Here is a 25,876-nt window from a genome sequence, read left to right as displayed (position 1 = left end):
ACTGCTTCCCATTCGGGTTCAGAGTTCAGGTCAATTGGGAATGTTAGGTGTGAACGTGTGATGAAGATTTTGACTATACCACTTCCCTCAGCTGAAGATCAATCATATCTACTTCAGTCTCCAGCGGAAATACAGCTGTGCTAACATGCTGTGCAATCACAGTTCAGCTGCACGGCTTTGTAAATGTCACCTCGCTCAGTCTGTCAAACCTCCCGTTGGACTGATTCAGCATCAGCTTTGACACAAAACAGTCGGGAATGTGAGGAGGCGAGGGTGATAAAAGCTGGAACTTATTTTAATTTCTTTTGTTGTTTTACTGGATAACTCACTTTAAGATGTCCTTTAGTAATTAGCTGTATCTTAACTAATTTCTTCTTCCTCCATTAAGCATCATTGTATTATGACTTTTTATATTGCTGTGTTTTGTCCGAGCTCAGCGTGCTGTGTGGATGAATTCTAGCTGCATCAGGCTCAGCCTCCTACACTGCTTTTATTAATAGAAGTGGACTGAGGCAATGCTTCGCTTAGCTCTCTGTCCCTGCTGACACACAACAGTGTGGTAAACACACACATTAACCATGTCTGAGTTCTTTCTCTTTGTGTCTGTTTACTTCTTTTTTCAGCCTTTTAGCTCTTTTCTTCTTTCTTATGTGATATTATACACAATCTCTTCCCTTCTCCTTTCCTTACGCATCACTTTTCTTCACAGTTTACTTTCCTGCTGTCTTAGAACGGATATAATACACATATCAGATTAGATTTGCTGTCATTGTAAAGAGTTAATCTGATTAGATTTCATGAGTATTGAGAATCCTGCAGAGACTAAACTTATTCCCTCTAATTTATTCCTTGAATGACTTGCAAGTTGAACCATCCACCAATCAGAGGCATGCAGGCTGACAGAATATGAAGGTATTAGGCACCCAAAAATCTACAGTCAGATAATTCTGACAGGCAGCCTGCATGCTGAAGGGATTAGAAAATACAGTAAGCAGAAGAGCTGCACATTTCCAACCAAAGTATGCATTTTCTTTTCATTCTTACATCCTTCTACGTACAGCCAGTTTGAGTTGACGTCCCAGCAGGCTATCATGCCACTATCTGATATGGCTGACCTACATGTGAGTGAGATCCCCGCGGGAGAGAGAGCTTAGTGAACAGTAACGTTAAGCAGCCAGTGCAGGATAAAGGCTAATTTAGCACAGCGCTCTGCAGGAGAGGCGGCACTGCAGAGTAACTGCAGCAGAACCGAAGGGGAAAAACAAAGCAGCAGTGGGCTGGATCACCATACGGAGCCATGTAAAGACAAGGGCACCAAGCAGTGCATGCGCAGTGGCATGATGTACCCATTTCACACACCAAACCACATCCTTAGAAATACCTGACTGTGCATGTATCCAAACCCAGTTTCCCGCCTCCTCTGCAGAGCCTTCCTGCTTTTCTCGTTTGAATGTGTCATACTGTCATTTTTGTCCGGTTATTATTACTGCCTTCCTTTGAGCATGACTGCTTAAAAAGCTTCTTTTTTCTTTTCTTCCGTTTTCACAAATAATAAAGAAAAAGACTTTAATGAACAAAATGGAATTAGGTTCAGTCTAGAACAACCCTGACAGTTAAGATTTAGGCATTTTTACCACAATGTCATTAACCCGTAAAACTCCAAGTCCTTCTTTGCTATTTTTGGTCTGCCTGTTTTATTTCTTTTTTCTGTAAAACTGCATGTAGAGCCTAAACATTTTTGATCACAGTCAACATCCAGACATGATGTTTTCAGGACAGCCTTGGTATTCAGATTATGAGGCTAAAATGTTGTAAATTAATGTATCAATAGATATAGCAGCATAAAGCCAACCAAAGCGACAAAGCAGAAATTATTACTAACAGAACTTTGTAGAAATAACACACAGATCAACAGTGACCAAGCCTTTTCTCTTCTGCACATCATTCTCTTGGCTTTCAGGAGAAAAATATTGGCATAAAAACAAACACAAAACAGAAATTATTTACATATTTACACTTTTCCTGCAGCTGTTTTTTGCCATGTAAAATTATGTATGCCATTATTCACCTGCTGTCCTCACAAAACCAACTCCAATTCAGCTGGTTTTTGGTGCCACTGTGTATCAAAAATGTCTTCTTGGCTTTATTCCAGCCATAGAGGATCATTATTCTTGTTCTTTTCTGACAGACATAGAAGTTTCTGCTCACTTGTTGATCTTTGGCTGCTCCTGATTGGACTTTACTGTCAGTTTAAGTTCTCTGATGGTCGTACTATTGACTGAAAGTGACTTCAACATCAGAACAGAGGTCTCTTAGCAACATATTAGTGATAGGGATCTTTTTTCATTATGAAAATGAGGTAAATATGGATCACTCATTGTGGATTTACCATATAGAGTCTACATATAGCGGCTGGATTGGACAACTCATGGATGGAAAATAAAATCTATCCATCACAATTTACCTCACAGAGTTACACACTACTGTTCCTGAGAAATTGTTGACATTATAAAGGATGGCACTCGGGGGTGCCTATGAGCAGCAACATTTTGACTTTTTAGCCCTTGCCAAAATCATAAAAATTTTTTAAACTAGTATTTGCTTTAAGTAAATAAAACATTTTTTTTCCATCATCATCAACATCATCTTCACTGTTAACATCAGCATCATTTTAGCAGAGTTATGTGTTGCATTGCTGTTATGAATTGCATCATCATGCATGCATGAGCATTCAAAGGGTCATGCTCGCCAGTCATTCCATGTCATTGGCACTTAGTGGTTCAAAGATGCTGGTGGGGAGGGGTGTAGGGGTGTTTAAAGGGGAGAAACAAAAAGGTCTCGTTGCCTGCAAATAGGTGAGGATCTACTTGATGTTAGAGCGGTGTGGTGGTAGAGATCATGCAGATGAGGAGAAGTGTCAAACAGTCCTGGACCAGGCTGGCCAAAGTCAGTTTTGGACAATAAATTTCCAGCTAAAGTCAACTCATTAAGGTGATCGGAGTGCTTTGAAAGCCCCAGCTCTGCTCTTTTGGTTTAATCTAAGTGGTTTAATATTTGGGGAGGCTTACATCTGAAGGGTATCATTGTAGAAGTCCCCTCTTTCCACCACCCTGCATAAATACTAAAAAGAAATCTTCCTGAGAAGGAATCAATACATATGCTTTAACTGGGACTTCTACAGTGAATACACCTGCATTTAAAAAGACTCCCATTAACTAGTGAAGTGGAAACTTAAAGAACAGGGCATTTTGAGAAGGGCACTTGATAGAGGGATGTTAATAGAGGCACTTATTGATGAACCGTGGCCTTCACAGAGTGAAAAGGCTTAAAAACAGCATGTGGAGGACTGCACTTTTTTGTTTTTTACCTTGGCATAATGGAATTTATCTTATGTCTGATGGCTAATTTTGTACTCTGGGTTAATAGTTTAATTCTCAAAGCCAGTCATGTAAGTGTGGCTGAGAATGATGGACAAGGAGATGCTTGAAAGTTGTGCAGTTACAAATTCAGGGATGTTTTATTTGTGAAGGGCCAATCCATGGAAGAGCCACCATGAAAACCTCAGACCGCTGCAAGGGCATGCAGCCATGAGTCTGAGTTTATGTCTGCAGCTAAGTTCTATATGAATTTACATTAAAGTCGAACTGAAATTATAAATAACTTTAGTTGAATAGAAAAAAATACCCTTTATATATTATATATGTTTAGCATTTGTGATGAGTGTGGCATTTTTTCCAAACATAAATAAATGCTGATATATTCAAGCCTTTGGTCAAAGGAGCTCCTTTTCAATCAGTTTTCTGCAGATTTACTGGCATAAAAATGGTGTCTGCAATGGCAATACAATGCCGATACACCACCAATGACAGATTACATAAACCAACAATGACAGGTTTGACTTAAGGATTCTGGGTCATTTTTCAGTGCAGATGGACAGATGTGTCAGATCTGAATCTGGTCAATGACAACCGATTTCATGACAAACAGGACAAACCACCAGAACTGTTGCCCTCGTGAAAACAAAAGCATCCCTAACAACGTTACAGCTATTTGAACTCCGAAGTACTATTTCTTTTTCAATTTGAATTTCCTCTACGAAAGCCAATGAGCTCTTTCCTGTGTCAGAGCAAACAACAATAGGTTAAACAAAACTAAGAGACATGTATGTTTCAAGCTGTTCCATATTAAAACAAGCTAAAACAAGCAGACGCATGTTTGCGAGTACTATTGAAAAGTTCTAAACCGAGGTATTGTATGTTTCAGCCCTGAAGCTAACATTAGCAAGTATCAAAGGGAGCTAGTTAGCCTAGCTTTCTGACTTTAATGCAAACTTTAAGTTACAATCAGTCCTCTGAAATGTCAGTAAAAGGACAGATGGTGTTAATAGGGGACAAAAGGAATGACATCAAGAAGTCAACACTGCAGTCAAAAGTCATGACGGTTACATGGTGTAACAAAATCATTTGAACTACTGTAAGCCCGACTAAAAAGACAGTTTCTACAACATCAAAATGTTAGTCTTGTTGATACTGAAAACATACTGAATCATCGTTTTCCAATCAATACACCCAGATAATACTTTGGATGTGGAATTAGTCTCTATGTTCAGTGGGGCCCAGAAAGGTCAAGATGTTTAGCACATGTGTCAGAGTTTCTGCCCTAGGCTTTGAAACCAGTGCAGCCAGAAGCCAGCAGGCAAAAGAACATGCTAACGAGAGATGACAATCACAAATGTGGATTTCATTTGTAAAAAACATAAATTATTAACATAACAGGTGATCTCATTTCCTGTTTTTAATATACGGACAGTGCAGCTTAACCAAATTCATCAAATGCAAGACTGATGTTCTGGACATAAGAACATTTCCTGGCTATTCTTTAGGAAAATAGGAGCCATCTCATTCCTAAAATTGTACAAAAAACCAGAGGTCTGACTGGGTGTGGACTAAATCTGGCAATGCTAGCTTCAGGTTCTGTGTTTTTCTTTTGCGTTATTTCATGTTGTTTATTCTATAACACATTCTCATACCTTTGTTCCACAATATAGTCAACCTGTAACTTCACAGTCATGTGCAAAGTACCAGCGCTATCTCAGCCAAGGCAGTTACTGGGAGATGGTAATCTATCAAAAACCCTGACTTTTTCCTTCATTGATAAATGTTAAAACTTGAGCGAGAGAAAATCTTCAACCATGAAAGCCATTTTTTAAAATGGGCCCAAAGACTTTGTTTGCATATGGACGATTGGCAGAGACAGAAGCAAACGATCTGCGGTTATCTACATGCCCATGTTCAGGTGTACAAAAGCTAAGAGTGCATAGAACGGTACTGAATGTGTATTTTCTTTGTTTGGTCCCTGACATGACAGCCAGCATCTGAAATGGAAAATACAACCCAAAAAATGAAGGAGTTATAAATAGATCTATGAAAGTTATTGTCCTCAATATAATTCAAATTTCAGTTCGACTTTAAGTACATTACGTATCCATGTATAGCGCTGTTTTAAAAATATACTCATGTTACATAAATAAGGTAGGGCCAGAGTCAGTGTTTTTTTTAAGCTGGAGCAGAGCGGACTATTGGCTGATGGCCATCGTGATGTCACTTCTTCCTCGGTTGTTTTTGATTTCTAAGATATTAAGTCTAAATTTTTAATGGCAGGCAGGCAGGCAGGCAAGCAGCACCTACTTGTTACATGGACAGGAGCAAAGACCACAGAATTTTCCTAGATCGTTCAAATTCTTTTCTGCATCCTTCATGTCCTTATTGATTTGGTCCATTCCTTCCTCGATGCGCTCCAGTTGCTCTGATTAAACACAAGTCATTTATCCCCCACAGAATGAAGCAGAAGAAGAGAGGAATAAGAGGAAAGAAAAGAGAGATAAAGAGAAGACAAAGGAGAGAAGACAACAACTTCAGACACTCACTATGACAAAAGAAAGTAAAACAAAAAAGAAAAAAAAGGAAAAACTGGACGCCACCACATATGTAGAGAACCTTTGGGGCACATTGTCAGTACCTACTTGTTACATGGACATATGAAAAGCCCACAGCATTTCCCTAAATCTTTTAAATTTTTCTCGGCTTCCTTCATGTCTTGGTTGATATGGTTCATGCCATCTTCAACACGATCGAGTTGCTCTGGTCAGGACAAAGGGATGACAGTAGTGGAATGAATTTCATTGACTGGTTGACAGAAATATGAGTTATGATGAGTGGTAACTGATGCGTGTGTTGTGTGTGTGTATATACTCTGGTGAGTGGGCCATGTGTATCAGAGTACGGTGACATTTAAAACCTTTATGTTTCTGTGGAGTGCACCTATATTAAGCACAATGTTGGCTATTTGTTAGAATTGAGCCAGAACATGGTTTGAATTCACCAGCAACTCGGCGGATTTATTTTAAAGCTGAAATCTTTCAACAACCATTGTTAAATGAACAGTAATATATTAATAAATACACCAATACCACTCTCAAAAGTGATGCTACTCATAGTAGCCTGTTAGCTTATGATGGAAACTAGAAACAGAGGAAAACAGCTAGTCTGGCTCAGTCCAAAGGAAACATTTAACTTGTGTTAGAGGGATATTTAAGTTATATTTTACATGAGGTTGTGTGACGTACTTATTAGTAGTCAGTGTCTTACCTGCAGTAGACAGTACCCAGATAACAAAAAATGTTTGGCCCAAATATGGTCCACATCTGCAGTTTTGTTTGGTCATGTGCAGCTGCAAAAACTCAACTACATGACCACAACAAATGACCCATATGGAAATTAATCTAACAGAGGCGCTCCTCATGTTTGGACCACTTTTGGCCCACAGAACACTTGCCAGTGCTGTAACTGAGCCATAAGTGCCAAAAGTAGCCCAGTTTAGGCCCAAATGTGTCTGCTATCTGGGTACTGAGACAACTGAGGAAGCTAAATTAAAAAGGGGCCACAGAAAAGAGAATTTGAGTTTGCATTACCTGCATGGTTGCAAGTAATATCCAGCCACTGATCAGGGGTGACTCAAAAGTCCACCTTAGTAATGTAAAATACCAGCTATGATACACTAAAATAGCTGAATAGCCTATAAAAGCATATTTTCTATTTCTTAGATCTTTAAGAAAGCACTGCCCAGCAGCAATCTCCTGAATAGACTCAGTAGCTTAGCACTAGGGTATGCTGGGCAGTCATCCTGCCTGCCACATGGCCACATGGGTGCTTTTCAGTAGTAAACAACTATCTGATATGAGTGATATGTTATAAAATCCATTAGTTATAGTCTTTGCTGATAGTGTTGTGATAGAGCTGAAGTTTGAGATGTTCTACATGGCAAAAATGAGCTTAGCTTAGGTCCTCTGCCAGAAGTCCTCCTTGATTCCCTTAAACTGAGAGTCCTCTGACTACTGCAAATAAGACACTGACCATCTAAACCTCAGCAACAGTAACCATAATAATCCTGAAATACCATCTTTAAAATTTAATCAAGTTGGAAGGGAACAACTCTGTATTTGCTGTAAAATGTTTTAGCTCTTCAGTTAGCTTCAGCGGAGCTAGCTAGCAGGGTTTCTTGGTTTTGGTAAGAGTTGGCCTCTTTCCTCTGTTTCTTTATTACCAAAGCTAGATTTACCATCTTCTGCCATATTTACAATAATAAACACATGATTTGTATTCACCTTTTATTTAATTCTATGCAGAATTAAGCAAATATATTAACATTTAAAAGTTAAACCATTTTATGTTTGTTTCTTGTCATAGCTTACATGATATGGTTAAACCTTTGCATTTGTGTGTAATATCCTCAAATTGTACAAGAACAGAGCAAATAAATCTCACTTGAAGCTTCATGTAACACCAACATATCTTCATTTCCATTTATTAAAGTACTTAAGATGTTTTATTTCAGAATCTAATCATCTAATTATATGCTATCGTGTTGCCCAATATATAAAATCCCCCCCCCAAAACAAAAAAAAAAACCAAAAAAAAAAAAAAACCAACTGAAAATAACCCCACATATGGTCTCTGCTCTCGCCATGCCCTAACAACTATAATACATGCATTATTCAAACATAGATATGAACAGCTAAATGGCCCTATGGACTGTGGATCAAGACTGTAAAGGAATGATCCTTTTTTATTTATTAACATGGAATAAATAAATCTTGCCTTTTCTTTTAGTCATTTTGTTGCACTTTTTGTTGCAATGACAATAAAGTTCTGTTCTACTGAAAAGTTCCCTGTGTTGCTTTGTCTGGCTTTGCAAATGTTCAGTATAACCAAAAATACTTTAGGTTTGACTGCTTTCTGGTTTTTGAGCATTAGGACCTTTGTCGTGCTGATGTGCTGGATGGTGCGCTTCCACAGAAAAAAACATTTCCACCTTGATTGTGATTAACAGAAATACAATGCAGGCAGAGTGTGACAGGATATGAAACGGTTAAATATGGATTCAGAAATTAGTCTATTGACTGTTACAGATTTGTAAAATCCCTGGTTAGCGTGTGTTTTTTCTTTCTTTTTTCTTTTTGGTTAATTTAGTCAAATAACAAAAAGTATGTTGAGTTAGTATTAATGCAGTGAAGTGCAGCGGAGGCAAACACTTATTGTTAGGAGAAAATGGTCAGTGGCTCATTCAGTTTATATTTGATTTCATCAAAAACAAAAGTGCTACTGCCACTAAAAAACGCTGTGAAGCCGGAGTTCATCTCAGACTCTCAGCTGGCTGCGTGTCTAATCGGCCTTTGGTGTTGGTTTTGAAGCATTATCCTGCAGGTTCAGAAAAGATCGAGGGACACTAGAGATGAGTGCATAGATGGATAGTCACAGGAGAGATACAGCTTTTATATTTCTAAGTGAACAGCTGTGTTGGTGCAGTTACGATTCTCCTTGTGAAAGGTTTGTGAATTGGTACACGTCTTGCAGTCAGTGAAGGAGCAAAGGGCCCATTTTCTCCCAAGAGTATTGTTTCATAATTTCTAACTAGCATGTGAGCGGTTTGATGGTGTGTACTTGATATTAATGTGTAACCAGGGATCGTACAAATCAGTAAATGGGGTTGAGAGACAAGTGTCTAAGTGTTTTGTCATTACCAGCTAAATCGATCGTTCTTTGTTATTCTTTTTTAACCATTTTACATTTCTACAGGACATATTCAACTGTTCTCAGATCTGTTTGGACCTTTAGTTCTTCACAAACTGTCTGAAAACAATTTGGCCATATTCTATTGATAATGTTTAAAGCAGTAGTCGTATATATGCTCTGATATTTCTTAAATATTTCTATTTCTTTTAACACAAACAGATCAGAGAAGAGCCTTGAGGTTACACTGCCACCAACAGCCACAGAACAAACACTCAGCTGGTTGGTGGTCAGTATTAAGCTGTGGTTTTTTTTTTTTTTTTCGTTCTGCAGAGGCTGAACGTTGTTCATGGGATTTGACAATGTTTTGGCACTTTTGAGATTTCTTTTGCTGCATTTCTGAGCTAAAAAAAAGCTGGGGAAATAAAAAAAAAAATAAGTAATGAAATCAGAATAAGCTGGTGGCAAATCAAAGCAGTTAGGCAAACCAAAAAAAGAAAAATATTAGCCAAAGGAAAAAAATGTTAAAAAGGAAGCTGAAAGAAAGAAAACCTCCCCATGCAATCTTGCACCCCTCACCAACACAATAAACCATACATTAAATCAAATCCCAGGTGAAATGAATGGTTTGAAAAGAAATCTGGGGAAAAAAATCAATTAGTTTGGAAATGCAGTTAAATGAAAACAGGCAGTTGCATACAAACAATGAATTCATTCAAGTGTTTTGATACAACACCAACATTGCAATCTAAAAATAAAAATTACCTGTCATTCTAGTACTATCCAAATTCAATCATCAATTAAATTTTTTATTTTTTATAAATATCATCCTGATAGCTGTGTTAAATGTAAATAGCAGGGCTATTACACCAACATGTTGTAATTATACACGCTATCTCTCCTCATGTGATCTTACCTCCCTGCTCGTCCAGCATAACCAAAGTCCTGATACCGGCATCTTTGCTCTATTCTCCAGAGACGGTCAGGTAGAGAAGATGGGGGGAGGGTGGGAAAATAGAGGTCAGCAATATGGATACAAGAAATCAGAAATTCATGCGCTCATTATTTACATTAACTGTCATTATCATTTTTTTTTTTATCATTTTTTAAGATGCCAGAGGGATGGCGGAACTGTACCGGCACTTAATAAAAATGTGCTCCTTGTTCGCTTCCCTTCTTGCCTTGATGATTTGATCAGTCAAATAAACAACTACTGTCTGGAATTGCTGTAATTTCCTCTGGAAAGACAAACACATATTTCACTTCACAGCTCAGCTTTCTGCCCTTCATTGAGAGTTTTTAAATATATGTAGACCTGTAAAAGAGAAATGGTGTCGGCTTGGCCACTCTACCATAAGTTATTAGTGAAAAGAGCTCTGAATTATTTAAAGTTACTAATAAGTTAATGATTATTGTAGGTTAAGTTTCTGATCCATCATCACTTGTATCTCAGTTTTGGGGAAACAGGCAGCCTTTAACCCACAGTTCTTTTGTTATGGCATGCATCATCGATAAGACCTTATGTAGAAAAGTGTGTTTGTTCTTGATAATGACTGATGAAATCAGCTCTTTTTATTGTAAAGATATCTCACTTAAATATTTTTTAAAAAATGTCTCCATCAGTTACATCGATATGTCGATTTTAATATGGTATAAGGTCAGAAAAAATCACACTGGCACCTTGTGATTTTTTAATTTTTTTTTTAAAATCAGTTTCCTGTTTAAAATTAACTAAGGGCTTCGTGATTTCTTCTCTAGAAGAAGAAGCCGGATCCTATCTCAGCTGACATTTAAGAGAGACAATCTCTTTTAAAATCTGTATAGTTTATAATAATAACAGATGAGATTTTGGCCCACACTGTCAGACCTACCATTAACATTTCTTGTAAGAATTGTACATTCAGCATGCAGATTAATTTAAAACGTTTCCCCGACTCTGAAACGGATGAATCTGCATAAGTATCCAGCAGGAAAGCTCTTAGTGGCTGATAGGTTGGATCAAATAATTTTGCTGATAGTCTGAGAATGGTCGGAGTGGCGAAACACTCTTTTTCCTCTCTTTTTCCTCTCCAGCTTTTAGAAGTGCAGCTTCACAGCACTAAGATGTAGCACCTGGCTCCGCTAGATCGACACAAATAAGATTACTTTGCTTGTGTGTACACCCACATACTCTTGCCTGCAAAAAATGCACAAATCCACTGCATTACACACCTTCTTGTGCCTGCTTCCTCAGCAGTTTGAAAATCACATTGATGTTTGAGAGGTGAGAGGGAGGAATGAGAATATTTATATACAAATAAAGCTGTAACTCTGTAAGCCTCTGTCCAAAAGAAATCCATACTTGTCCCACGGGAAGCCCATTAGTATTCCACTATGTTCCAACTTTCTTCATTTATAGTTGTGTTATGGATGGACTACAAAACTCTCTGATACTTTAATGAATAAATAAAATGTGAAAATGTATTTATTTATTTAATTTCTATTTTGTATACTGTCTTTTGTTTGCTACAGTTATAGGAGCACTGAGTGAGTAATGGATGTGGATCACTTTTATAAAAACTGCTATACATAAAACATTAACCTTGCAAAATATGATTTCTCTCTCTGCCCAGCTAGTTTATAGGAGTGATAAACGTTTTAAATACTCTTTGTCCTAATTGTTCTTGTTTTTTTTTAAAGCTTTTATCTCTGACCTTTTTAAATGGCAAAGCTGCTGTCCCCCAGATTGCTAACCCTTCCTGTTAACTGCATTGGTGTGTATTTTGTCTTTTTGTAAATATAATGGTTATTTGTTTACTTAGTCTGTTAACAAAAATGTCATATTTCATATTTTTACACTAAAAGAAAAATAAGCTTTTCAAAATACCCTTGTGCTACAAATCAGGTTTAGCCAACCATGCACACGTCAGTGAAGATCAGGTTCAGATACCTGCTGAGAGCGAAAGATCAAAAGGAAGCGAGGCGACATTTTCTCTGAATCATTGGTGCTGTGCAGATGGCTGGTTAATTTGGGGACATGAATGCGGTGAGAGAAATTATGAACAGGGGCTGAGATACAAAACAAAACAGGACCCTTCCCAAACAAAATAGTTTCACTATGATTTATACTTCAGATAACAGGGGTGGCTCCACACTCTTAGCCCAGATTTTGTTTGAACTTTTTAGTAGTGACTAATTATCGTTTTATGTTTTGTATAAAAAGTGTCTCATTAATAAGACAAATAAGTTGTTTCTAATAGTTTTCTACATTGTGCAGTGTAATAATAATGATTAGCCAAGAAAACTCAACACTTCTGTCAGAGGGGGCGGGGCATATCTGGCCCGCAAAGGCTCTTGGGAAATGCAGATTCAGCAGAAATGTAACCTTTTTTTTTTTTTTATTGCTGTGCTATAAATTTGAGTTATTTGCTTTATTTTCTGTGTTATGTTAACAATTATTTAATGTTATTAAGTTCTGCCCACTTTTAATTTTAAAGTTAGGTACAGTCAGGAAAACAAAGATTGAGTCTTGGTGTTGCATCATGGGTAAAAAGGTGAGCTTTATTGACACAATCTTTTCAGTACTGCTGATTCCAGTCCTGGACCCATAAATTGATGCCAAAATGCATCTACAAGCTATTGTGAAATTTTTATTAAAGTTCAATAAACAAACTGAACAGTATGAATAAATTTCATATAAGAGAATTAGTTCAAACTACTAGAAGCTTTAAAGAAATTTCGATAAGTGAACTAATGGGTTTAAGTAGGTTCCCATGGTTGCCCATGTTGATACAACTTGACATGTTTAGTTTAAAGTGGAATGGTTTAAGGCAACGAGTTTCCTCGAAAATTTCTAGTAAACTCAACTAATCCAGGATTAGAGTGTACGATAGCCAGGCAGGGGCACTGGCCAAGAAAAAGGTAGCACCAATGAGATTTCTTTGTGTAATATTGAACTGATTGTTACAACTAAAAAGACCATCTAATGTAAAAAAAGGTTATTTGTAAGCATTGCCTTGCTCTTTCTGCAGATAAGTTGTAAATGGTGATTAACCATGATTCATTCATTTGTAACCTGAATCTGATTAAAAAATGTAATCATTTGACACCCACCCTAATTATTTTTAAATACTGTATATTCCAGTCCAAAGCTTAGAGGTGTAGCAATACATCGATCTGCAAACGAGTCAATGATTAAGTCAACAGCCTCGATCCAAATTGAAAATATCAGTCAAATATTGACAGAGTAAAATGTGTAAAACCATGTTTATGACAGAACATGTGGAATTGTTTGTTGGTCTAAATGCCACAATGTCTTCTTTAAATTTAGGAAGGAAAATATCCCAAAGTGCGGTGTGTAACTATTTATAGCGACAACCACACAGGGCAGACAGTTGTACTACAGCCCTTAGGTCTGGCATTAAAGGGTGAAAAATCAATATAAAGACTGTGGCATAGTCTGCTGTTGTTAATAGACCAGTTTAATTTTCCTTTAAATGTCTGACTGGGTTGAGGATGTAAATGATATTTATCGGTGCTTTGTGTGATTTGATATAAATCATCCATCCATCACTGTAACGGAGCTACAAACTTTATCCTTCTGCTCCTCCTCTGTCTGCTCCCCCCCCCCCCCCTTGCTGTACACTTGTATGGTGTGATATGTCAACCAATGATCAATATGACCTTGAGAGCTGCTCCGAGTATTTGTCAGCCACCCTCCTTCCCAGCTGCCAACAGCCATTCAATCCCTCCATGCTGCACTTCTTCCGCTCTTCTCCTCCTTTCTTTCTTCCATCTGCGTCTGCTCACTTGCAGTTTATAACCTCTGGTGTGAGTATTACAAGGGCAAATAAAAATCGTGTGTGTGTGCGTAAGCATCTTCTCTTGTGCTGACGTCTGTTAATTTCCTATAATGTGTTGTTCACAACATCACTCGGCTGACTCACAGTTTACTCAGTCATTGGAGATAATCAATCTAAATCTTTAATGCAGAATGAGTTGTGAAGATAATCAATACTGCATCATCTAATCAGAGCTGCATGTCTGTCAATCAAGAAGTCATCAGCAAAATGTACTCTAGATTTGTGGGGTGATATAATAAAGACTAAATAAGTTTTAAAAATAAGACTAAAATAAGAATTTCACTAGTGTTACTATATTATTAACTATTAACATTTCTTAGAAAACATTGATTTTTAGTGTTATTCCTCAAGGAAAAAGACTTTGTGCAAACTTTACAGGGTTAAAAAAACAGTTTAGAAAATTTGGGAAGTGAGTGTTAAGTAAAGAGATCGCCCATTTTCATGTCCGTTCATGATGAACAAAGCGGCAGCGAAAACTGTCATCTTGGCTGAGCAACAGAAAACAGTCAGATGGAAAATGTGCCCTATTAAAACTAATTTGATTTCACTTTTACATAAACAAAATTAGTTTCTTTTACACTTCTGTGAAAAAAAATCCTAAATGGAAATCTACAACAACATTTTAGAGTACAATGGGAGCTATTTCCTTTGAAATAATAATCAGTTTTATTGCTAAAGATTTATATTTAATACACAAACACAAGATACGTGTCAGTCATCCAATCTAAGGTTGAAAATAGTTCTGCTTTTAATTATGCATACAGGTGTTTATCAGAGCCGGTTGCCTCTCTGAATGTGAGATTAAACACAATATATATATATATATATATATATATATATATATATATATATATATATATATATATATATATTATAATAATGCTTAACTATGGAGAATATTACCCACAAAGTGGACACAAAATACTAGAATACTATCCTTTATAGTCTTTCTTTAAATGTTTTTGTTTCAGTTTTGTTGCATAAAGGTGAACTTACATGTCTAACTGCTTCTTCAAGAATTACTGTGGCTCAAACAAGGAGCTTTTATCGTTCCCAGTTTATGAGCACACACAGACTATTGTCTTCCACTGGTTTGCTTGACATGTACTGGTACAGTGCCACCCTTGTAAACTGCTGCAGAGAGCATGATGTTCCGCAATAGCATGGCTTTATTTAATACACAGTTATTGTAACTTATCAAAACGTTAAGGATTTCATATGGAGGTGTAATTATTCCTCAAATATCTACGTACATACACATGGTGTGTGAGTCAAAGTCACTCCCTTTTCCAAATAGCTCAAATTATGGGACTGTAGTAAAATTAAATAAAGTTTAGAGATGTAATATTCAAACTACTGAATTTCTGAGATATTTTAATAGAATTTGATCCAGATTACCATAAACTGTTGATTATGAAATTTTTACATTAACAGTGGGCTATAATTCACAGGCTTATGGGTTTCTCTTACCTCTTCGACCAGCTGAAGCATACGACGAGTGCTCTCCAGTGACTGTGGGAAAATAAAAACTACAGTGAGTATCTGTTTGACTGGTTTAAACCATCATGAAATTAACATCATTTCCTTAAACAACCAACACATGCAGCAGAATTATAAGTCTCATTTATGAGTGTAAACAAGTATTGATCAAAACTAAGCGCAGTCAAACATGACAATCATCAGGACCTAAAAAAAGGATTAAAATCAGGCTTATTGACCTGCTCATAAACGCACAGAGATGAACTCTCTCCTCTCTCTGTAGGACAATTTATTTAACCTAGTCACTGGAAGTAATGAGATGTCTCAGAAAAGTTTCACATAATCAGTCAGAATAATGATTATGTAGCACATGATTTGGGTTTAAACCTAATTTGCTTTAAAGCTACTTTGGACTTAGCAATTCATCAGTGATTGGTTAGAAAACGCTGCAGCTCTCTTGATAAAAATAGCTCAGTTATTGTAATAAAAGCAGGTTTTGACCACCCTTCTCTGACTGGACGACGTCTATTATTAGCCTGGGTAGGGGTAGATATGTAAATACAACTTTCAATTCTCTCTTTCTAAAAAGGGTTCAGATTAAACGAGGAGAGGCTGATTTACTTTCCCCCTTTTGCAATGACTCAGCTGCAAACTCCTCCAGACTGGTGGACATTGAAGAATGGGGGTTGGGTAAACAATCAGATCTGGAAACAAGCAGTCATTTTTAAATGGCCTCTTGTCTTCTGGAGTCTGTTATCTTTCTACTTTACCCGTTTTGCTGTGTTTTTTTTAATACAAGCTGGTGTTGTCTCCATGTGAATGCAAAAGCTTGTGCAAGTCAGAAATACAGAAGTAGGTATTTATTTATTTATTTTTTGACACTGCCATTTTGTGTGTATGTCCTACGTTCATGCATGTGTGTGCGTGCATGTTTAATATTCAGCTCAGCTGTGCCATTGTGAGTCATATGTGAAGCTAGAAGGGTTTGGGATGATCTGCTTTGGGCCATGACAGAGACTTTCTGTCTAACCAAAGATGAAACACACACTTTTGCACAGTCACAAACACACAGATTTATTTCTACACATATGCCAGCACTCACAGAGTCTGTTTTGTACAAAAATCCCTAAGAATGAACCCAGCATTGTAAAGTCAAATAACTGTATATGCACACAGACTTCAAATGTGCACATGTGCAGTATGTATATGCAAATGATTGGACTCAAGTCTGATCTCTTTGAGCGAATATGCATACATGTTTGCTTTCCATCATGATGGAGCGAGCGTGTTCTCACCTCATCAGCCAGCTGGTCAGCACGTTGCTGCATGTCTGACAGCTCATTGCGCATGTCCGCGTCCTCTGCCATGACTTCTGAATGTGGGGGGTGGAGAAGGTCTCCAACAGGGAAGAGAAGATCCTAATGGGAATCAAGGGTGGGCTGAAAGAGGAACAAAAACATAAAGCTTTGAGCACGGATAACCGGACACTGCAGTCCACTGACTTTATATTCTCAGGGTCAATTTGCTGTAAAATGGAAGAGCCAAGTAGAGAAGTGATCATATCAAGGAGTCAAAATCATAAAATTAAATTTGTGTAAAATCTTAAGTACTCTGACTGAGCTCTCAGCACAGCTGGGATATTAAAGAGAGCAAAGCATTTCCAGACAAATGTAACTGGATTGTAATTCATAAAAATCATATCAAACCACAACTCATCCAGTTAGGAGATGTTGTTCCCCAAGTATCTGTGTGATGTTGACGGTGAAGCTGCAGACTGGGATGTATGTTGGGGGAAATAAATGAGAACCAAGCAGTTTACTGATGCTTGCAGAAGAGTGCAGCATCAGACACAAAGGGAGCGGATTTTGGAGGATTAGCCACAGAGAGACATAAACACCCTGTTAGCTCTGTAGCTGCTATCCTTTCCACCACATTGTAGACCATGAGAGGCAAACATCACAAGCCAAACACTTGGCCATCTGCCATTAAAAGATTACTGGAAGCTAGCAGTAATATGAACGTGAAACAACTTGTCATGTGTCAGACAAGTTAGCGATTATCAGCAGATATGTCTGCAAAACATCCTTACATATAAGCATCTAAGTTTATTTGGCAAATTATTTAATCCTTCAAAAGGCAAATTGACTTCTTTTACTCTTTTTTTTGGTGTCCAGTAATCCGGCTGCACTGTAGACATTTACTGGCAGGGAGTACAATAAGAATTAACGTTTTTTTGTGCTCACAATCAGGGACATGAAAAGACCATGTGTGCATAAAACACAAATAAATAAATAAATACAACAGTAGTTTTAACACCAAACAGTGGCTGATCAAGGTTGTCATGGCGCTGATCCTTGCTTATAAAACTTATTCAGCATCTTTAAGCTTATTGGTTCATTTTCGGTGCTGCTGTATGCTACCCACTCAACGCCATGGGAAACTAAGCAAACAGATTCTTAATTTAGTCAGTTGCATTCCTGGGTTGTCACTCGATCAAGAGCCCTCCAAGTCAGACAACATCCAGAGCACATGTTTACAGTCTACAGCTGTTTTCTTACTAATGCTTTTGCAGCAGTAACTTAGTCAGCATGTGACAGAAAGGCATCATTCTGCATTTCCGGGTTAGGAGAAAAACAACTCGAACCATGTATAGAGGAAGGGAGGAAAGCGACAAAACTCGTGTTTGACAATTTTTTCAGGTGCAATTTTGACTTCCTTGCTACTTTAAATGTACTTGGTTAAATTTAGTTTAGGAAAACATCTTAGTTAGGAGCTGAAATACACAAAAAAACGTCTCCAAAATTTTCCAAATTGTCATGAGAATAGGCTCTAACAACTCTTAATACCCTGCATGCCCAAAAGTGATGGTTTGGGGGACCGTGCATCATAATTTGATGAGCTGGAAGTGAGCAATTAGTATCCAGCAGCCATAGGCAGCATTTTCCTAAATGTGCTATCTATAAGTACTCAATGAAAATGGTTGCAGCCTATTTGTTAACCACTGTTTCCAAAACAAAACAGGTAAGACCAGCAATTGTATCTCTTATAAAAGTTAAAATTAATTTTAAAATTAATTTTGTTCGATTAATTTCCACATTACGATGGAAATCTGTCCTGTAACAACTTATAATTCCCTGCATATCCAAAAATGATGCTTTAGGGGACCAGGCATCAGTATATGATCAGCAAGTCTGGTGCTGTGCAGATGTTAGACAGTAGATTAAATACACACATGCACACACACACACACACACACACACACAAAATCATTGCAGAAAGACTGCAAGAGGAATGTGTCCTCGAGTAATAGTTGAAATGAATCGCTTGACTACACAACAAAATACATTTCATGACTAAAATTTTCCATATTGCCATGGCAATCATTCCAACAACGTTTAATACCCTGCACATCCAAAAGTGGTGCTTTGGATGACCAGGCATCATATGATGGATATGTCTGGTGGTTATATGTGTGTATTTTCCACTTTACCAAGGGAAAATGTCCTATAGGAACTTCTACACATGTTGAGAGGATCCAGCCGCCAGGTGCAGCATTTTCCTTAGCTATGTCCAGTCTATAGTCATTGAGTTGTAATCAATATAAACTGTTGCAGCCTGTTTCTTAATCACTATTTCAATTGGAAAAAAAAGAGATAAAACCAGGAAATGTACCTTGTATAATAGTTAACAACAAGCCTTCATGTGAGAAACAAATCTATGTATTAAAGGCATCAGCATGTAAAAGCTGTTTCAATAACGAGCGAAAGCCGGCGTATTATGTTGGACAGACGGATTCGCATGTCTCATTTTTGTGACTGAGCGAGCAGTCTGCTTGATATCTGCCTCAGAGGTCCTGCTGTACCCTCTGTGTTTGCTTCACCCACTCATTTCTCTGAAGATGTTCACAACAACTTCTGCTAGTCAAACACTTGCAGCATATACGCTGAAATTTTCTCTGCTACAACAGTGCAATGGTGTAAATCATAAAGCCTCCATTTATATACCACATGGTTTGGTGAACTGTTTGGAGCATCTGCATTCCTGTTTGTGGATACATTCATATCACCAGCTGCATCAGGATTATTAAGACCCACACAAGCTCCTTTTTATCATAACACTCAGTTAGTTGTTGTTGATCACATGTTTATTTCAGCTCCCTCGTTCTAGTTTCTCCCCCATGTTTCTTCCTCTCCTCTCTCCTCTAGCTCTCCTGCATCACTTCACATCAGCAACGGCCATGTTGGGTTACATAAACCTCCAACTGGTCAGCGCAGCGTTTAATGTCTGAATTGAGTCTGAATCAAAAACACTCTTCAGGACGATGAAAGCGAGGGCGTCACCGCCTGCCTGCCTAGTTACGTAACTGAATCCAGGCAATTACGTCTTAACAGGCTGCAGTGACCTTTTGCTTTGCATCTCAATTAAAGCTACATATTTTTGCATCGTAGCTGTCTTGTGCACTGCCTGATTCAGCTCTATAGACAATCTCTTATCATGTTTTCCCAACAGAAAGTAGAAAATACTGAAGAACCTGATACTTTGAATTTCATATTTATTGTTCTCTTCTTTGCTGTAAGAGAAAAACAGCTTTATTTAAAGATTGAGTAAAACGGCTTTTAAGAGATGCTATTCCCGAGATCAAACTGGTGACCTGTCTTTAACCAGAAGGCTGCTCCATCATCCATGAAACACTTCCACTTAGCGGATGCAAATTTGTCCTGAGACTGCCATACGATTAAAAGCTGGCTACCCCATCTAAGAGATACTTCATTTTTAACTGCTTACATTGTCTGGCTGTGAGCTGTTTGGTGAGGATGGTACACGTTTGGCATGACGTACTCTTAAACCAATACTGTTTTACACAGTATTGCGGATATGTTATAACATGACCCACTAAAAAGAGGGTGGCATGTTTACACATTATACATTATTACACATCATGTGACAGTGTGAAATGCTTGATCTTGACTAAAAAACACACTCCATATTTCTCTCCATCTGTCAGTTTAAGGGGTGCTATAGAGACTGGCTGAGTCTTTGACGTAATTAACATCGAGTTACTTCCTTCATTTCCAGCAAACATCTGCCACACAGGTGGCTAAAAACTCCCCCCTGTTCCATTCAGTAACACACAGGAATCAACAGCTAGCCCATCCGTCAGCTATGTTGATCTACAAACGAGCAAATCCACCTTTGTGTGTCCGCTGCTCCGGGTTGACACACACCCACATGTCTTTTGCCCCTGAGTTTCTGTCAACCTGTCGTCAGGTGTTACCATCACGCTGACATTTATGGGGGGAAACGGTAAGCAATCTGACCTTTTCACCTGAAGCCAACAGGTAGACAAGAAGCAAAGAGGAAATGGAAATCATGATAAAAAATCTCGCCCTCGGTTATTAAAATAATACACGCAGGCTGTAGCATGCAGGACTAAACAAACAAGTATATCTGCACACGTCCCTGTATGTGCAGGCAAACAAGCATATACCGAAGCTTTATTACACCCATTTTACTCCAAGGACAGTGGCAAAATGAGGTTTGCAGCTTGGTTAGCAGCTTGATTTCATTTATGGCACTGGAAAAGGTGCAGAGAAACATGATTCATGACTGTGCTGCAGTCATCACAGGTTTCAAGTCAAATATTCGAGCAGGGCCAAAAGCTGCACCTTTATTTTCACTTACCTTAACTCTTTGAATAATGAGAAAAATAAATCAGCTAATACATGAATTTTTCTGTTTAAATGACACTTTCTAAGCCCAGAATACATTCCAATGATGCTTCCATATTTCCAGCTCCCGTCCATCCATCAGCATGTTTGTTTACTGCCTCCAGAGCAACTTTTAATATGATCATCTTCGGTACAATAAAGAACGATATGAAGATGTCCTTATTTCCATTCCCCACACATTCCACTCAAGAGAACGGCATAATTCACACCCAGTCCAATCACATTCTACCTGGAGAAAATTACCAGCCCCCACCAACTGCTCTGTCAACTCCATCAACTCTGCCTTTTCCCCTCTCGCCTTTAATAAATCTCCTTTCATAGTTCTGCCTTTCCCCCATACTTGTTCATTATTTAGTTAGAAAAGAAAACGTGGATTGAACTGCACCCGAGCTGCTGAATTCACCAGACACACTGCCTTAAAACGTACATGAAAGATCATTTTTATCAAAACAAAACATATCTGACCCTGTCAGACTGAGATACTGATCGAACTTAAAAGTGGATTTTGTATCATAACTACAAAACTTTATGTTTCAGTTTTGCCTCAGATGTGAACCAAAAAAGATGTAGTAGTGCCTCGTTGTTCAGGCAAAGACAAACAAAAGATCTCTGTTAGATGTGTGTGTGTCCCTTCTTTTGCTCTAGCTGCATGAATGTGTGTGTGTGTGTGTGTGCATGCTGGCTGCCATTTTGTTTGCTTTCCAGTATCAGTATTATATTCTCCTTCTCGCCATTAAACATCTTCTAATTTAATGAAATATGGATATAGGAAAACAAAAAAAGAAAAAGAAAAAAAAAGAAAGTGTAATTCATAACACAACGAAAAATCCTGAGCCGTCTCTCCGGTGAGAATAAAATAGAACAAAGAGAAAGATTTTAAAAAAATCTGTCTCAAAGTTGGATTATAACACTATCACAATGATGCTGCCCTGTTTAAATGAGATTTGAAAGCATAACTGGACACTGTGGTCACATTTTTCAATAATTTTTAGAGTCTTATTTAGCTTCTTATGGTTAAAAAGTCATTTATAGTCATTCATTCCCTGCAAGCTGGAGCTCGGTCTCCAAGGAGAAGCCAGCACTAAACTCTACGGCCACCTAAAGAGAGCACTCCGAAGAGAAAGCCATTCATTACCTGAGAAGTCCAAGACCACATCTCTTATACATGTGGTCCTGCTGTAAGGAGCCAAATCTCACAGACACATAGTAAAAGAGTAAAAGGTGGAGGATTATAACAGTGCAGGCCATCTGCTTCAGACAGAGGATAGCAGTTAAATTTATGACCTCAGTGTAATAGTGAAGATAAGCTGCAGGGGTCATTGTGAAGACTAGGTACCACAAATGTTTTCTGAGCTGTAAACTGTAATGAAATGCATCAACTCAGGTGGTAATATTGGCAATTTTACCAGATTTATGAAAATGGGTGCTTAGCTTAACATGAAATCAACTGGTTTGGTCAACAAAGATGGGGAACTCAGTTCAGCAAGCCCTTCTTCTTGATGGAAGTTTATGAAACTGCACTCTCAGAAAATGAAGCATCTAATTGAACCTTTAGGAGTACAAAGGATTGTTACTGAGGTGCTACCCTCAAGGGTACCACTTTTCTACTTTCAACAGTGGGTACTTATTTGTACCCTTGCAGTTTGTACAATAGAAAAATCAGTATTGTTAAATTACAATAGAAGAAGGCCCCAAAAGGTGCAACACTTTATATGGTACAACCTGCAAGACTTAAAAAATATGCATCCACTGTCGAGGGTACAATAGCAGCGCCTTTGAGAGTACGACCCCAGGGACAACTGCCCCTAAAGGTACAATTATGTACTTTATTTCCTGAGTGTGTGATCATTAAGACATCTATGCTGATTTACACAATGAACAGTTTCATTTCTATCTTGTCCTTTTTTCTTTCTTTCCTCTCGGAAAGTTAATACTTTATACCTGATCATAACCTTTTATACGTGTAAGTAAAGGTTTGGTGGATAACTTGTACCACCTCTCCAATCTAACACAGGCTTACTGACTGATAAAGCACACACTTATACAGGACTGCACATGTTTATATGAAAGTAACACGGCATTGTGATACAGTGAATTTCCATACTATAATCCCTGGTTTCTATAAATATACTGTATCATGGTTTGACTCATTTGTTGCCCACCTTAATTTTGATGCAGTGGTTCAGATTTGTACCTTAAACTGCAGGTTTTTCCTGATAATTTATACTAAGTCAACACCCAGTGACAGCCCCCACTCGGCTCTTAAAGTGTTGCTCTGAGTTTTAATAGAGATGGAGCCAGTAGGGCCAGTATGGTCCTCAAACATATTTCCATCTGCTTGGAGAAGAAATAAAAAGTCCTCTTTCTCAGAGAGTAGCCCTGTTCAGAGGAGATGTCCTGCAACACGTCCTCCTGTACATCTGCTCTTCCAGCTACTGTATTTTTTTTTTTTAAGTATTTTTCTGAACTTGTGGAAAGGAGTAAATTAATAAAGATGTGAACTGAATGGGAAATGATCATTGAAATTTTGTGGTATTATATAATCTTTATTTTCAGCTAGCCTAAAATGCTGAAAAAGTAAAAAAATGTTAGCATGCTAGCATTCTTACTTGCAAAATGCTCACTTAATAAGATCTGACTGCTAGTAAGCTTCTTCTGGAAGCAGTAACAATGCACTCAGTAGTTTTTCACACACTGTTTCACCATTTTGACTTTTTTTTCTTAAATAAATTCAATATATCCCATGAAATTGGTCAATAAGCTTGTGCCAAATAATAAACTTAATTTAAATAATGAACAGAAGGGTGTTTGTTCCTTTTGTTATGACTGTACAGGTGTCAGGACGACACACATATAACATCTGAAAACATAATAAAATGTAATGGCTCATCACACTTTTTGGATTCATAGTTAATGGATAAAGAGGGCAAAGCAATTTAACTTTCTGTCAAAGCTGCACAATGTATGAATAAATTCTTTAAAGCTTCTGTGATCATTGACAAAAGCTATAACTAGTAGCTAGGTGACGAGCCCACATGTTATATGTGGACAAACGCAAACATTCAAACATAATCTGTATCAGAGTCCTTGAAGGCATGTTATACAACACATATGTAAATTCTACAGGACATATTCTATCCTTGCCCGAGGTGGTTTATGAATCATCACTGTTGGGATAAACCACATGTTAGATGCTACTGAGTATGACTTTTTCCTTTATTGTTCTTTAATGGCAATTTAGGAATTGCTAAAGGTCGAGATTATATAATAATATAATATAATATATAAAGGTGTATATATAAATGATATATACACCTTTATATATGCTTATATACACACAATTAAATACATCGTATTTATTGCCTCTTGAATAGTGACCATATAGTGTGAAGATGAAAGGCACTTGGTGATTTAAAGTTGACCACCCTCCATTCTTCTCCGTATTGGTGCTGAATTTGTATGACTTCTTATCAGCCAGTTTACTGAAAACAAGTGAGCAGAAAAGAACAGACAAAAAAAGAAGACTAAAATGTTTAAGCAGCAAACAGATGATGAAGATATAAAGCACACAGGGTGATATGAATGCAAAAGAGACTTAAATGGGGCCATAATCACACCAAAATGAGTCTCCAAAGCCCTACAGCTGCATGCTTGCATCAACCTCTCCAGTGTCCATAGAGGAAAGGGGATTTGCCCACCTATGGGAGAACCCACAGTCACATTTATTGCCACGCAGAAATTACAGATGATGGTTTGGCTGCTAAAGGGCTGTGGAGATGTGACACTTGACAAGTAAAACCTGACAGGGAGGGTTGCTTGTAGGCTTCTGTTGGCAGTATGGCTGAGAGGAGGGGAAAAAGAGGCAGGATTTAGACAGGGAGGGGTGGTACACATACAACCATCCATACAGTCCTCTACAGTCTGATTTGGATTGGCTGCGAAACCTCTCTTGTTTTGCAACCTAAGGTAGACATGAAGGTTGTTTGGGTGAAACATGCAGCAGATTTGCTTTTTATGTCTCCATGTTTGATGGAATCCCAGACAGGAAATAGTCAAACCAGGACCCGAGTGTGAATCCATGTGGATTCATTTTATTGCTCCTCCAGTCAGACTGGTGGCCTTGGAGATTCTGATAAAGACTAATATTGCTTTTCCATCCTTCTTCATCTCCAGATGTTTATTTTGCAGTCCAACAGAACAGATTTTTCAGTTTTTAACACCTCTCTGAATTATTCAGTTACAAGCTCTGGCATCTGTTGGCAAATTCAGTCTCATGATTCAGTTGAATGTTTGAAAAGTCATAAAACCAAAGACATTGAAGATACATTAGGGAACCCAGATCATGAAATTACAATCTGACTAAACATACTGAGAGAAATTACACTTCATCTTAAAAAAAAAAAAAAAAAAAAAACTACTTCAGGCACCTAAAATCTATAAAATTGTTTCTGAAGTAAACGAATCAAATAAAATCAAGTCAGTAAATTATCCCATGTGTATAAATCAGAATTCTTCCACATTTTAAATTAATACATCATTAAATACATAATGAAATTCCTTTTTTTGTGTATAAAACCAAAAGATACTCTACTTTCTAGCAACTAGAACCTGGGAATTTCGCATCACCATCATCTTCAAATTTCCCTGAAGGGATTAATAAAGTATTTCTGATTCATCATCATCATTTCATTTCTCATGTCTGCAATAAAAACTGCAGGGGGTAATGCTGACCTCCAAAATGAACCATATATATATATAT

The 25,876-nt window shown here is 37.7% G+C and overlaps 1 protein-coding gene across 1 annotated transcript in view; it reads right to left on the bottom strand.

The window, feature by feature from the left end:
- snap25a (synaptosome associated protein 25a) overlaps positions 1-25,876 on the bottom strand; it is a 37,038-nt gene that overhangs the window by 6,310 nt on the left and 4,852 nt on the right. Inside the window, exons 2-5 of the mRNA XM_041976120.1 lie at positions 16,684-16,827; positions 15,380-15,421; positions 9,985-10,033; positions 5,688-5,805 (exon numbers count right to left, since the gene is read on the bottom strand). Coding sequence (XP_041832054.1) covers positions 5,688-5,805; positions 9,985-10,033; positions 15,380-15,421; positions 16,684-16,755 — 281 coding nt within the window. The 5' untranslated portion in view covers positions 16,756-16,827. The remainder of the gene's footprint in view (positions 1-5,687; positions 5,806-9,984; positions 10,034-15,379; positions 15,422-16,683; positions 16,828-25,876) is intronic.

This window comes from Melanotaenia boesemani, chromosome 22 (genome assembly GCF_017639745.1).
Source record: "Melanotaenia boesemani isolate fMelBoe1 chromosome 22, fMelBoe1.pri, whole genome shotgun sequence".
In the NCBI taxonomy this organism is placed as follows: Eukaryota; Metazoa; Chordata; class Actinopteri; order Atheriniformes; family Melanotaeniidae; genus Melanotaenia; species Melanotaenia boesemani.
This window is presented reverse-complemented; position numbering and strand designations above follow the sequence as displayed.